Genomic DNA, 16,290 nt, shown 5'->3' on the forward strand with positions numbered 1-16,290 from the left:
TATTAAGGATCTGTTTGAAGGGGATACTGATGTATGTTTTGGAGAAAGACCTGAAGATATTTGCATTATGCAAGAGGAAAGCAGGAGTGAAGTAGAAAGAGATTTATTACAGGAATCAGGGCTGAGCAGAGTAGAAATAGAGGTGATACAGCCAATAATTGATATCAGTGTGGGAGGAGTTGCAGATATAGCATTATTAGACTCTGGCTCAAGTTTATCTGCAATCTCTGAATCTTTCTGGCAGCAAATTAAAGGTTTAGGATTAATAGAATTACCAGTTACAGGAGTCAAAATTAAGACAGCAACTGGGACATGTAGCAAGCCCATCAGCAGGGAAGTATTACTGGAATTTAATAGTAATGAGTATTGTTTTGATATTAGTTGCTTTGTGGTGAAGGGTTTGGCATTGAATGTAATTTTGGGTATGGACTTCTTGTACAAGTATGACTGTAGCATTTTTGTAAAGGACAGAATGGTAGAATTTGATGCTGGTGGAAATAGACGAAGAATAAAATTTAAAGGGGAATTAAAAGGAGGTGAGACTATTACTCATTTACAAGGGATAGAAGAGGTAGGTGATGAGATCTGCACTGAACAGCAGATACATGACAAAGTGAATGAAATGGGACATTTAAATGAGGAACAAAAGATGCAGCTTACAGGTTTGTTGTGTAAGCATAAGCATGTGTTCTCTGACAGACCTGGAAAAGTCGTAGATTTAAGTTATGTTTTGAGGGTATTGCCACATGAAGTGATAAGGGCCAAACCTTATCCCATAGCAATAGCTAATAGAGAGGCTGTAAGGGCAAGGATACAGATGATGTTGAAGTGGGGCATACTGGAAATGGGGAGGAGTGAGTATTGTAATCCAATAGTAGTGGTGAAAAAGAGGGATGGTTCTATAAGAATAGTACTGGATGCAAGAAAGCTAAACAAAATAATAGTCAAAGAAAATGATCAGCCAGAGAACATGGATGAGCTGTTGCAAAAATTTTATAATGTTAAAATTCTGTCAAGTGTTGATTTGGTTTATCAATATCTGTAGCAGTTTTTGTAAGGGCTTTAAGTCATGTGTTGGGTGATGAACTAATGAGAAAATTGACCGTGTACGTAGATGACATTTTGATTATGAGTAGCAATTGGCAAGAGCACTGTCAGCTGTTGGAGGATGTATTCAAGGCTATATCTAAAGGGGGGATGACCCTTAAGTTAAGTAAGTGTGAATTTTTTCAAGCAACATTACTATTTCTCGGTCATCAGTTAACTCCTGATGGCATTGTACCCAATAAAGAGAAAATCAAGGCTATTGTTGACTGCAAGGTGCCAACGAACAGGAAACAATTGAAATCATTTATAGGACTATGTTCATTCTATAGGAAGTACATGTGATTATAGCCTGAATTCACCCAACTTATGTAGACTATTAAAGAAAAGTGTAACCTGGTGCTGGACATCTGACTGTGACCGGGAATTTAAAGCCATCAAGAATAGCTTAAAAAACAGCAAAATTTTGTTCTATCCAGATTTGTCTTTGCCTTTCTGTATTGGGGCAGACAGCTCAGATTATGGGATAGGGCAGTGCTATTTCAGGAGAGGGTAGTAGATGGGAAGACCGAGCACAGGGCAATCGCTTTTGCAAGCAGAATGATATCCAAACATGAATTGATGTATGGTATCTCAGAGAAGGAACTTTTAGCCATAGTTTTTGGATTTCAGAAGTTCAGGATATATGTGGAAGGTAGGAAAGTGATTGTTTACACAGACCATAAGGCTCTGAGCTATTTTCAAGAATGTAAGCTGTTAAATAATAGACTCATGAGATGGGCCATGTTTTTGCAGCAGTTTAACTATGAGATAAGATATATTAAGGGCACAGACAACAATGTGGCTGATGCCTTATCAAGATTACCTTTCATTGGAGAAGAACATGAAGCGAATGGAGACGAGAAAGAACTACAGATATTTAATATGAAAGGAGTGGGTGGAGAGAAGGAAATCAGATCCATCTGTAAGGACATGAGGAGACTTCAGAATGGGGACCAAACCTTGAAGTTTATCAAAACAAACTTTGGAAGTAAAGAACATGAAAAAATTGCTAAATATTATAGAATTTATAAAGGTATTTTATTTAGACGAAGAAATTTGGACAAAGAGGAGTGGAAGGTATGTTTTCCAGATGAGCATGTGGAAAAATTAATAAATTACATCCACCTTAGCCATGGGCATTATGGGGCTCAAAAATGTTTGGAAATACTGCAGGACTATGTTAGTTTTAACAACATGGCCAGGAGAGTAAAGAGACAGTTGGCTTCTTGTGACAAATGTCAAAAAGTGAAGTATAATACTATTGCAGTACAAGGAGAGATGCAGAATATTGTTCCTAAAAGAAATGGTGAACTGCTGGCTATTGATTTATTTGGGAGGCTGCCAACAGGTCGAGGGGGTGTAAAGTATGTTCTTTTAGCTGTTGATGTATTCTCAAAGTGTGTAAGGCTGTATCCACTGAAAAAGGCCACTAGCCAGAATATAATTAACAAGCTAGAGAAAGATTACTTTGTGAATGTTATAAAACCAGAGAATGTTCTGTCTGATAATGGAGCACAATTTGTATCTAGTGTGTGGGGGAAGTTTATGCAAAGATCTGGGATGAAGCATATAAGGATTTCAGTGTATCACCCTGCGGGAAACCCTGCTGAGAGGTATATGAGGGAGCTGGGTAGGCTATGTAGGACATATTGCAGTAAAAAGCATAGTACTTGGGCAGAATATATAACTGTGTTTGAGGATCTTATGAACACAGTGAAGAGTTGTGCAACAGGATTCTCACCCTATGAGCTCATGAAAGATATCAAGCCTGACAATCTAATAGCAGAACATATAGATTTTCCTCCATCTCAAGACTTGACAAGTCAAGAGAAGATGCAGGTGGCCAGACAGCAAATGTTAAAGAAAGGACATGAGAGACAGAGGAGGCATGGAGAAAGGTATAAGACAACAAAGTTCAAGGAGGGAGATAAGGTGCTGGTGAGGAACAAGAAAAAATCCAGTGACATTGATGGCAAAATCAAAAAGTTATTTGAATTATACCACGGACCCTTTGAGATAACGGGTTGTCCACACCCTAATGCATATAGGTTGGTATATCCAGTGTCCAAAAAGCCATTTGGACTGAGAAATGTAACGGAGCTGAAAAAATATGTGGTTAAAGAATAAAGGTTAAGGAAGTGAGATTCCCATGTACACTATTGTCGAGTTAAAAAAAAAAAAAAATTATTGGGGGCTATGTATACGTGTATTTATAATTGGAGTATTATTTGTGTTACTGTGTATGTTGCGATGCCATTGTTGGTGGTCAACAAACTTCATTATTCTGTATGTATTTGCAATAAGGGAATCTGTTGTCCAATGGATTTGCACAACTGGTGTGGGTGTGATAGAATCCTTGTTGAAAGTCATACGGGAACTGAAACCTACTGTACATATAATCTATTTCTGTATAAATGTGTGGAGAATATAGGAGGGAGGAAATCTGCAAATAGTTTGTTAAAAAAAAAAAATAGTTGAGATTTTATTAAAATTTCTAATGTATCTGTGGCACCTGGAGTTGATACTGGTGCGTGGGGGTAGGATTGTTGCTGGGACAGTCATGTAGGGCAGTCACTAAATATGCAAATTGTAGAGGCATATGGGGAATAATTAACTTGCTTATTATAAGATGTTCATGAGGGAAGTAAGGGAAAGAACACTAATGGCTAAGTGGATGCTTGTAAAAGTTTATGACCGTGGTGAGTTTGTTTGCCATTTATGATTGAATCTAGACAGCCATAGAAATGTCAAAAGAATGGGTTTCAAGATATTGCCAAATATTATGTGAAAATTTATATAGGAATTCATTTTTAAAAAAAATTGAGTGTATTTATGTACAGTGATATAGCTGTATGGATGCTTAAAAAAAAAAATAATAAGAATCTGCATCTGGGAATAAATTCTCTTGGTGTGGGGGGGTAGAAGTGTCGGAGCTCCTGATCTGGGAACATTTGAAGGGTGAAATAGAATATATTTAACTATGCCATGTTTGTGTTTGATTTTTGTGCATGTTCGTCATTTGTACAAATCTCAATAAGAACTGATCAGTGAAAACAGGATGTTCTGGGGAGGATTTGGATAGCCTGATTCCTGGGAAATGTGGGTCTGCATGTCTAGGCAAGATTCATGAGGATTTGGTTAAATTTTGATAGGATGGCTTGGCTAACGAGAGGAAGCACAGTGCTGCTGGCTGACAAGTTTTGAAAGACTGTATTCCAATGCAAAAACCTGTGAACACAAGGATCTGGTTACAACAACTTCGTTCAACTTACAGAAACAACTGTATAAAAAGTGGAAGTGTTAATGTGCAGTGAGTGTGCAACCTACATATGGACTAACATGGGCATTTATTTTGCCTGCCCAATCAGACTCAATAGGAGACTAATTGTATATTTGAGTTGGATACATTGTTGGATTATGTATGTATTTTTACTGATGACAGTACTTACACTGATTAACTCACCACTATAACACTGTTCTACATGTTTTGGTGCCATTATAGTTATAATTAAAATGTTTAATACATAAAGTAATATGGGTTCACTCCATTTGGTGCTACTTCATGTTGCCGTTACTAAGGTAATGTCTCCATGAAGTGGGGGTGTGTAAGGTAACAGGGGATAATATGGAACTCTTTCAAGTATGTAAGGTAACAGGGGATAATATGGCACTCTTTCAAGTAATCTAAAATTTAAAGCACAGCAGCAGAGATAATATGCTGGGCAAAAATAGACCGGAAAATATTTGTTTGTGTTTTGATGGACGTTGTAGTTCCGTTGGATAGTGTTTTGGTTTTCTTTTAATTGCAACGAATTATATAAGTGTGGTGATAATTTGTAAAATTATATAATGTATTTAGATTTAAGTATTTAAATATATAAAATACTGCAAACGAATTGTGGCCATGTTTAGCAATTATTTTGACTACTGTGGTGTCATGTGACCCAACTCAGGACTGTGGATGTGAGCGGGAAAATCGAGGTCTTTTGTGGTTGACCGTTGTGGTGGCGAGTTGGAAGCGGCAAAGTGCCGCGAGTGCAAGCATGGACGCCAGGGTATGCGATGGAACAAAGTGAAAGTGTGTGGGTGTGAGACAAACAGTGTACGAATTGCACCGATTATTATTTGTGAACTTAAAAATGCATGGCCACAACGTTAAAGTGTTTCTTTTGAATAAATAAGTTTCAATCTGAACGTGTATAGTTCAATTCACTGCTCTTCAAAAGCCAGCCAATATCAGGCTCAATAATAGGGGCGATAATGCAACCGTTTACTACCAACCCCCTTTACAGATGAGCCACGTGACAAAATAGGTAGTAAACGAGCCTGAACTCAGTTGCATTCTTTTCATGCTCAACTCTGGATGAAGTGATTATTATTTTAGACTGCTTGGTACCATTAAGGTGTTATTGATGTTTGCCTAGCAGGAATCTTCAGTGAACCATGGGGCATATGTAACATCCATTTTTGACCTACTTTGTATTGATATTTATTTGTAGAGTTGCTTATGTAGAGTGCTGTATCTGTCATATGTAGACTGTTTTACCTTTCATGGAAATTCTTTGACAATGTATACATATTTCAGTTATGTGAACTTTTTGAACAATGTTATATTTATGCTTATGAATGTAAGTAACTACTGGAATGATTGTTATATAATGTACTGTAAATGATTTGGTCCATAGTTAGGGAACGCAGGGTTGAATGTAAAAGATGCGGGGAAGCCCTACAGCTACGGAAGTAGCCTGGCGGAATGGAAAAGGAGTGGTTAGCGCAAGCTGAAATGTGTCCTTTGCAACGGGTAAGGAATCGGACCTGACCAGTGCTGTGGTTAACATCTCACTAGCAGCAGCGGAACATTGTAGTTCATATTCTTGGAGTATTGAGGCAGAGGAACTTAAGAGTGTTATATATGGACCTCTGATGCTGCATTTGGTGATACCATTATCATGGCATTTTTTTCGGCCCTGCGAAAATATAATTCAGAAGATCCATAACAGGGCGAGGCCAACAGTACTGCCATGACTGCATCACTGCCATGTTAACAGCCACCAGTGCCACCAGCCTTCCACCAAATTGTTTATATTTGGCACTCTGTAAATGGACCAGGTATTTGTGAAATTTGGTTGATTTTAATAACAATCGTGGTGCTACTAAACGCTCTATATTACACCTGTGATTATCCCAAATCACAAACCTCACCAGGAATCCTATCCTAGTGAATTTAATTCCGAGTGTGCTAATTTATTATGAAAAGACTATTCAGCAGCCGTAAAAATAGCTGTGATTGCTTTCTAATGTGTGGAGTTATTGTGTTTCAAGTTCAGTTTAATAATTTGAGAAATACACCACTTCCAGTGCATTTTTAAACCGATCTGCATTAATTTTCTTAAATACTTTGCCTTACTTAATAGCTGTCCAAAAATAGTAAAGTTTTAGTTAAAAGAATAATAATACTTATTAGAAGTCAAAAAGATTATTAATTGTTGCATTTATGCACTTTGATCAGAATTACAAAGTTTCATTACTGTTCATTCCATGAGAAGGTGTTTGAACTTTAATTTAATGGTGTTGGCATTTGCCCAGCCAACTATATTTTGAGAAGAATAAAAGACTACTTTTCAAAGCACATTTGTTATTTGAGGTGTTATAGTTTGTTGTGCTTCACTTAATGAATAAATATTCATGAGAATACTCACCATTTCCCATACACACTTGTGTAGTTTTGTTAATGAGCATGGTTCATCAAACCATTAAAGTTTAATAGCCCTCATGTGCTAGACTAGTTGGTTAATGAAGCAAAGCAAAGGTCCCTCCAGAACCACTGTAGTTAAGATTTGCTTTCTGTTTAATTGCTTCAAACTGAGCTCAAGAAAGAAATATTTACCGTGTTAGCTATTTTAATGCAAGCTGGTTCATGTAATGGCATAGAGAAACTCTACTAAGCAATGATGTTACAGAGTATGATCATAATAAACCCCGATTTAAATCAGAATCATTTAATGCTCTGCCCAGTTTAGTAATGCTATTAGTATCATGTGTGTTGGTGACTGGTTGTATTAACTGCTGCATCTAGTTCATTCAAGGTAGATCGTCTTGACTTCCAAGTTAGTACTACATTTATCTGCAAGGTTAGGTTATTGTGTTGTAGTGCGAACAGATGTCAAGAAAGAGTTTAGTAGGTGTTAAGGAAAGTTAGGTTAGCCTTAGCACTGCCTTGAGCTTCATTACATTGTTTGACAAAAATTCCTAATTAGGCTGGCAACTGACATTTATACGTAATATTATGACTTGCTGTTGTGCTGGAGAACATCTGTTCCTCACCCACCTGTTTAGTGTTGGTTATACTCTCCTGGAGTGTTTTGGAAATGAATCCCAGTCAAACAGATTGTTTGTTCTGTTCCCATTAGGTTATCTCACAGTCACAACTTTCTCAAAAATTCCTCAGAGAGGTTTAATGTAATCACTGACTGCCGTTCATGGTGCTCTGTGTTACCATCACAAGCACTCCCTTCGGAGGAGGTCTCCTGCACCATTTCACCACATGTGGGTGGCTGACATGCTGCAAGGCTGTGCCCTGTGTTCTGTGACATTTGTATGGCTGCTTCGGTATCTTGGCATTTTCAGCTCTTAAGGAGGGAGGCAGAGCTTTAGTTGGTAAAGACATTTCCAGCTGGAGTACATCACAACCAGACACACATTATAGAATCAGGTATTGGGTTTTAAGGTGTACCCAGGACCAGATGTACAGTCAGATCACAATTTAGTTATGACAATGAGTGAAGTAAATTTTAAGAGAATTGTTACGTGAATTCAGTGTGTAAATAAATAGGATACTGAAGTACACAGGAATGGAATGTGAATTTTAACTTCTATGAGGCTCTAGATAATGTGATAATGAATGGCGATCAAACGAATTTTCACGTTCGTCTATATAATCGATGAGAGACAATTCATAACAACAGACAGCCAAAAAAGACATCCAAACACTACAGAAGTGACCAAGCGCTGGTAAGTGCGATAGCTTATGCACAATGAGCCAAACAGCTCATGAATCCAACTTACTGACAAAAATAACAACATCCAGAAGAATGGAAGAAAAAGTTGTTGATCTCTTTGAGGATGCTAAATTTGGAGTAATGGATCCAGGGAGGTCAACTCGACCTTCAACTTTACAGTGGCAGGAATGTGTGAGAAAAATCGAGATATTTATTGGATTCGTAGATCTTTATGTGACATTTGACAGAATGAAACAGTGAATTGTTTTTCTAAAACGTACGCATATGGTACAGCAGATGACATAGAATATGAGCAATAATCAACAAGAATTGGTACTGTTACTCAAAGATGATTAAAGATAAGGATGCAGGTAGTCTCCACAAATGTTCAGATGAACACTAAAGAATCATTGGTGGAATTGAAGAAACTTCCAGGAATTTAATTAAAACTGAAGGTGAAAACGATTTTGTGTAATAAAACTCACTGGTGATATTTCTGTGCTCACTGGAAGTCCGAATGAATCACCAGAGTTGATGAATGTAATAAATAGTTGAATGAACACTAAATCAGGATTAATGCATGGAAGAAAGAGGAAAGTATTGCGGAGTAGCAGAAATAACATTGGTGGCATTGTTTACATCGGAATTAAGGACCACGCAGTACACTGCTTGTAGTGACTATTACACATCAAGCTAATTTACACTGAGGGACAGAGCGTGGTTGTTATAAGGAGTAATGTTGCACGGGAAAGCAGGAGATTCCTTGTAAAACAAAGTTACTAATACCAAGGATAGGTCTTAATTTGTATTGGATGTCCCTTAATGTATGTTTGGAGCACAGTACTGCATAAAAATTAATCGTGGATTATGGAAAAAAAACAAGAGGGGAATCGGGGCATTCTAAATTTGGTGCTATAGAAGGATGTTTAAACTAGGTGAACTCAGAACAGAAGAACTGTGGAACGTCTCTGCAGAACAGGTGAGGATAGTGTGATATTTGGAAAACTGTCAAGTACGAGGGTCAGCGTTGTAAGTTATATTTGAAGGCATCAGGGAATAACTACTGTGGCACTAGAGGTAGTTATTGAGGTTAAAAACTGAAGGGAAAGACAGAGAGGAATGCATACCACAAATGACTGGATTCTGGGTGCCCATTGCATTGTAAATCTGTTGCTCACACAGACAGACACATTGTCAACAGGAGGCAGAGTTTCCCCTTTGCATGGTTCAAATGGCTCTGAGCACTGTGGGACTTAACATCTGAGGTCATCAGTCCCCTAGAACTTGGAACTACTTAAACCTAACTAACCTAAAGACATCACACACATCCATGCCCGAGGCAGGATTCGAACCTGCGAACTTAGCAGTCCCGCAGTTCTGGACTGCAGCGCCTAGAACCGCATGGCCACTGCGGCCAGCCCCTTTGCATGTCTGGGGTTACTGGGACTGGCTGTTACAGCAGTGGGGCAACCAAGGTGGACCACACCCTGACAAGCTAAGGCTCTGCTGACGTTTGCTTCTGGTTGGTGCTTGCAGAATGTATTTTTTGTTACTAACACAAATTATATAGCAAATTATTGGGTTGTTTTTCCTGTCTCATTCCTGACGAGAACCAAAAATGGTCTCATAAATGTGTGTCTATGTGTGACCTCTGCTAGATCACTCCAATACATCCAGAATAACATACAATTATCTCATTTGACATAGTGTAACACATTCAGTGCACTCATACTCTACCTGCCACTAAATTTTCTGTGGATGACATTGCATGAATTATTGTTGGCATTGGTTCGCTGATCTTGATGAGAATAAGTCACTGAACTGTTGACAATAGCTATTTTCTCTACCAACCTATTCTTAATTAACCTCTCTCCCATGATACTATGATCTAGTCCTGAGGATACCACCCATGAATGTTTGTTCTGATGCTTTTCAGTATTTATGTCTGATCTACCATATAATGGTGTGTGTGTGTGTGTGTGTGTGTGTGTGTGTGTGTGTGTGTTGAGGGAACTCACCGCATTTGAGAGACAGTGGCCTCATCAGGTGGAGGAGTCGTGGGCCGCGCAGCAGCAGGTGTCTGGCAAGGTGCGCTGGCAGAGGTGGCGGCAGCGGCGGAGGTGGTGGTGGTTCTGGTTGTGGTACTCAGCTCCGTAACGACTGGTGCGCTGCACCTACAGAGAGAGGCAGGGTGTGAGCTGGCTGGTGTTTCCTCGTGGGGATGTGGGGGTGCCTCCCTATGGCCAGCACTGCTGAGGGACCATCCACACACTGGCAACTATATGGACGACATGTGCCACATATGGGGACAGGGCTCCCGTTAATACAAATGAGTAAGCTAGTAACTATCAGCTGAACCACCTGAGCTTCCCACGGCAGTCGCCGAACACGATACAACAGGTAGTTCAAAACAAAGTGCAGCCAGAAGGTACATACAATGCCCAACATTTGCAAAAACTCAATTACAGAATTACTGGAGAGGTCAGCTCAGGTATTATCACCATCAAATCTATACCAACGTCCTGAATTCCACTCCACCTAAATTGTATGCACCCACATAATGTTAGTCTTACAGTCCCTCCCATCTCTTTTCGCTATGGGCATTTCACTCTACAATATAGTTACTACGAGACACTACTTGAAAAAATTGATCTGTAATACTGAGTCCACAATCAGACTAATGTCACGATAATGTAAATATCACGAAACCTGGTATAATCAGGTGACAGTCTTCAACACTTGTAAACTCAAGTTTATTGCAATAAATGACATTCCAGAAACTTAAGTTTCAACTTGAAATTACATGACTAAGACATTTGTATTACACTAGCATCCAGGATTCCAATTAAGCAACTATTGTCTCTTAAGTAAGTATGAAAGATCTTAAATATCATTTTGGCCACATGTAAGCATGTGTGTGCAAATGTTGAAATGACATAGCATAAAGTTTTGTGTTAGATTATTCAAACCCAGCAAACAATTGGATTGTTAACCAAGGGCAATAATACATTACATATCCAAATATATGCAAGATGAGAATCTGAAATGTTGAGAAAGTATTTTGTACCTTTACTGGGATTTGAATCCAGGACCTATCATTGTTTTCTAACCACAAATACACATTAAACATCTGCTCAGTTTAGCTGTAGCGAGATGTGCACATGTCTGAAACGGAAATAACTTGACGGAAACTTCTGTGTGGGGTGGGAATCTAAGCCTGCATGCTGCATGCCTGCATGCATCATCGTTGTTGACTGCACACAAGAAAATGTTTATTATCGAATTCCTTTTTGCCAGTTGCTACGAGTGACATGTCTTAACTTGAAATGATGACTTGAAAAGTTTTGTGTGACAGTTGAAATACACACCACCCATCATTGTTGAAAAGACACGTAGAGGCGATAAAAATCAAAATTACTTTTCTCCTTTGGTTTGATGAGCACATATTACTATTTCAAATGACACAATGAAATTATTTGCAGACAACCACGAATACAACGAATGCTAACTACTATGGACATATCCCTGGGAACAATGTCTTAGCACAAAAGACCTTTGTCACACTGTTACATTCTGAGGACTCATTAGCCTCTGATTGTACATTTTTTTCTAAGGACCAAACAAACATTTTCATTTTATCAAGTTAAGGCCCAATGGCTCAAATGTCCACCCAACCATCCTGGTTTACATTTTCCTTTTTTTTCTTAAACCGATCAATGCAAATGCTGTGATCTTTCCCTTGAAATGCCACTATCTATTTCCTTTCCCACATTTGAGTGCTGTAGATTCTGCTTCGTCTCTTATGGTCTTGCAGTCGATAGGACATTTAACACTAAATTACTTCTTTCTTTCTTCCACAATATTTGCTATTGAATTCAAGTGTTGCATGATGGTTAACTGGTCACATTTCATGACGTTTGCCAGTAACCAATTCGGCCATACTGGTAAACCACCACATCAAGACAAACCAACTCAAAATGAGAAAATTATTTTTTGATTTGATTTGTTCAGCGCACTTACCACATACACGCACAAAATACTTTGTGCACCATTTTCTAGGCTTAAACAACAATCTTCATGACCATCAAGAGTACAACATTCAGTAAGTCACTCCAAGAATAATTTATAACTTCCAATAAAAAATTATGGCTGATAACTAAACTTATTGCAACCTGTATGAGAACATGTAAAACAAAATCTCTATGATCTTATGCATGAATCTACTTGTTTCAGTAAAATTATGGGTGGCCCTCTTAGGCAATATGCATCAATGTAGTACGCTACATAGAAAAAATTATGGACCTTCTTACGCAACTGCACGATACTTTTTTTAGGCCTCCTTTTACCACCTGGAATTTATCTGGAGGGATTATCTGTGCTAAGTAAGCTACGTTTACTGAAGACAAGTCTCGTCTTTGCAATGACCGGTGGCGTTAATAGTAACAGAAGAAACTACAATAATGAATGACCTCTTCAAAAAAACATTATATTGGATAAACAAAGCTGCTTAGTACCACCTCAAAGTAAAAAATAAATTTCTTCAGAAATTATAACAAAAGGAATCCACTTCGAGAATAACAATGGACCCATTCTCAGAACAGCGACTGCCTATGATTGACTTCCTTATAAATCAAATGCATCTCTTCTCTTAGTAAAATTATATGCCCCTAGCACAAAAATAAAGAACTAGAAAATAATTAACTTTCCTTCACGCAATACCACACTACTGCAGTTATTAATACAACAAAGGTACCAGGAGAACGTTCTGGAAGTTTGATTGATACTTGTCACCAAGTTTTGTTCTATGATCTAGTGTTGGTGCATCCTAAACTCTTAGAAGATCACAGCTGCTCAGGTGGGAGAAACATTTCCTGCAAAAATTTCCATAGGCTACAATAATTCCAGTAAGGCACCTGACAATTATGTGATTTTATTTCATTGATTACAAAATCAAGTCGAAAGTACACATTTGGTAGGTAAGGCCACTAGTGAAAGTTGATTATTGGTAAACAAGGAAAAGAATGTTTTGTAAAGGCTGTAATTAACCTCCAGGAAAAGGGAACGCTCATCCAGTGAGGGGCATCCTCCATTAACAACAAAACAACGGCACTGGACTGAAAGTTTGGTGGTCTGTTAAAATGGCTCTAGCTTCATATGATTAAGCTCTGTGTTCGAGTCACTGATCAGCCGAACACTAAACAACTATGAAAAGACCCTCTTAGCTTCTGTTGACTTCAGTTAAACAACATAGTCCGACAATTAGAAGCTCACCATCAACCTTTCCTATACCAGAAATTTTATTTCATTACTGAACGAATGATCATGTAGAGTATGTAGAGTGCTGTATCAGTCATATGTAGTCTTTTATCTGTCATGGAAATTCTTTGATAACGTATACATATGTCAGTTATGTGAACTTCTGGAACAAAGTTTAAATAAAGCTTGTTAATGTAAATAACTACTGGAATGATTATTATGTAATGCACTGTAAATGACTTGGTCCATAGTTAGGGAACGCAGGGTTGAATGTAAAAAATGTGGGGAATCCCTGCAGCTACAGAAGTAGCCTGGCAGAATGGAAAAGGTGTCGTTCACGCAAGCGGCAACTCGTCCCTTGTGACAGCTAAGGAGTCTGGCTTGAGCAGTGCTGTGGTTAATATCTCGCTAGCAGTAGCGGAACATTGTGGCTCATATTCTTGCAGTTTTGAGGCAGAGGAGCCAAGAGCGTTATTTATGCACCTTTTATTCTGCATTTGGTGATACCATGTATAATGGCATTGTTTTTGGCCCTGCAAAAATATAATTCAGAAGATCTATAACAGGGCGAGGCCAACAGTACTGCCATGACTGCATCGCCGCCATGTTAACAGCCACTGCAAATCACGCCACCAGTGCCACCAGCCTTCCACCAAAATGTTTATATTTGGCACTCTGTAAATGGACCAGGTATTTGTGAAATTTGGTTGATTTTAATAATAATCACGGTATTGCTAAAAGCTCTATCTTGCACCTGTGATTATCCCAAATCACAAACCTCACCAGTAATCCTATCCTAGTGAATTTAATTCCGAGTGTGCTAATTTATTATGAAAAGACCATTCAGCAGCTGTAAAAATAGTTGTGATTGCTTTCTAATGTGTGGAGTTGTGTTTAAAGTTCAGATTTATAGTTTGAGAAATACTACACTGCCAGTGCGTTTTTAAATCGAACTGCAATCATTTTCTTAAATAATTTGCCTTACTTAAAAAGGTACCAGTAAAAAGTAAAGTTGTTAGTTAACAGAATAATAATATTGAAAAGAAGTAAAAAAGATCATTAATTATGCACTTTGATCAGAATTACAAAGCTTTATCACTGTTCATTTTATGAGTAGGTGTTTGAACTTGAATTTAATATTGTGTTGGCATTTGCACAGTCAACCATATTTTGAGAAGGTTAAAAGACTGCTTTTCAAAGCACATTTGTTATTTGAAGAGTTATAGTTTGTTGTGCTTCACTTAATAAATAATTATTCATGACAATACTCACCATTTCCCATACACACTTGTGTAGTTTTGTTAATGAACATGGTTCATCAAACCATTAAAGTTTAATAGCCCTCATGTGCTAGACTAGTTGGTTAATGAAGCAAAGCAAAGGTCCCTCCAGAGCCACTGTAGTTAGATTTGCTTTCTGTTTAATTGCTTCAAACTGAGCTCAACAAAAAAATATTTACCGTGTTAGCTATTTTAATGCAAGCTGGTTCATGTAATGGCATAGAGAAACTCTACTAAGCAATGATGTTATAGAGTATGATCATAATAAACCCCGATTTAAATCAGGATCATTCCATGCTCTGCCCTGTTTAGTAATGCTATTAGTATCATGTGTGCTGGTGACTGGTTGTATTAACTGCTGCATCTAGTTCATTCAAGGTACATCGTCTTGACTTCCAGGTTAGTACTACAGTTATCTGCAAGGTTAGGTTACTGTGTTGTAGTGCGAACAGATGTCAAGAAAGAGTTTAGTAGGTGTTAAGCAAAGTTAGGTTAGCCCTAGCACTGCCTTGAGCTTTATTACATTGTTTGACAAAAATGCCTAACTAGGCTGGCAACTGTTATTAATATGTAATATTACGACTCGCTTTTGTGCTGGAGAACATCTGTTCCTCACCCACCTGTTTAGTGTTGGTTATACTCTCCTGGAGTGTTTTGGAAATGAATCCCAGTCAAACAGATTGTTTGTTCTGTTCCCATTAGGTTATCTCACAGTCACAACTTTCTCAAAAATTCCTCAGAGAGGTTTAATGTAATCACTGACTGCCGTTCATGGTGCTCTGTGTTACCATCACAAGCACTCCCTTCGGAGGAGGTCTCCTGCACCATTCCACCACATGTGGGTGGCTGACTTGCTGCAAGGCTGTGCCCTGTGTTCTGTGACATTTGTATGGCTGCTTCGGTATCTTGGCATTTTCAGCTCTTAAGGAGGGAGGCAGAGCTTTAGTTCGTAAAGACATTTCCAGCTGGAGTACATCACAACCAGACACACATTATAGAATCAGGTATTGGGTTTTAAGGTGTACCCAGGACCAGATGTACAGTCAGATCACAATTTAGTTATGACAATGAGTGAAGTAAATTTTAAGAGAATTGTTACGTGAATTCAGTGTGTAAATAAATAGGATACTGAAGTACACAGGAATGGAATGTGAATTTTAACTTCTATGAGGCTCTAGATAATGTGATAATGAATGGCGATCAAACGAATTTTCACGATCGTCTATACAATGGATGAGAGACAATTCATAACAACAGACAGCCAGAAAAAGACATCCAAACACTACAGAAGTGACCAAGCGCTGGTAAGTGTGATAGCTTACTCACAATGAGCCAAACAGCTCATGAATCCAACTTACTGACAAAATTAACAACATCCAGAAGAATGGAAGCAAAGCTGATGATCTGTTTGAGGATGCTAAATTTGGAGTAATGGATCCAGGGAGGTCAACTTGACCTTCAACCTTATAATGGCAGGAATGTGTGAGAAAAATCAAGAGATATTTATTGGATTTGTAGATCTTTACATGACATTTGACAGCATGAAACAGTGAATTTTTTTCTCTAAAAGGTACGTATATGGTACAGCAGATAACATAGAATATGAGCAATAGTCAACAAGAATTGGTACTCTGAATCAAAGATGATTAAAGATAAAGATGCAGGTAGTC

The 16,290-nt window shown here is 38.2% G+C and overlaps 1 protein-coding gene across 1 annotated transcript in view; it reads right to left on the reverse strand.

The window, feature by feature from the left end:
* Positions 1-16,290, reverse strand: part of LOC126108441 (salivary glue protein Sgs-3-like) — a 593,649-nt gene that overhangs the window by 526,236 nt on the left and 51,123 nt on the right. The window contains exon 6 of the mRNA XM_049913655.1: positions 10,103-10,252. Within this exon, the coding sequence (XP_049769612.1) occupies positions 10,103-10,252 (150 nt within the window). The remainder of the gene's footprint in view (positions 1-10,102; positions 10,253-16,290) is intronic.

This window comes from Schistocerca cancellata, chromosome 11 (assembly GCF_023864275.1).
Source record: "Schistocerca cancellata isolate TAMUIC-IGC-003103 chromosome 11, iqSchCanc2.1, whole genome shotgun sequence".
In the NCBI taxonomy this organism is placed as follows: Eukaryota; Metazoa; Arthropoda; class Insecta; order Orthoptera; family Acrididae; genus Schistocerca; species Schistocerca cancellata.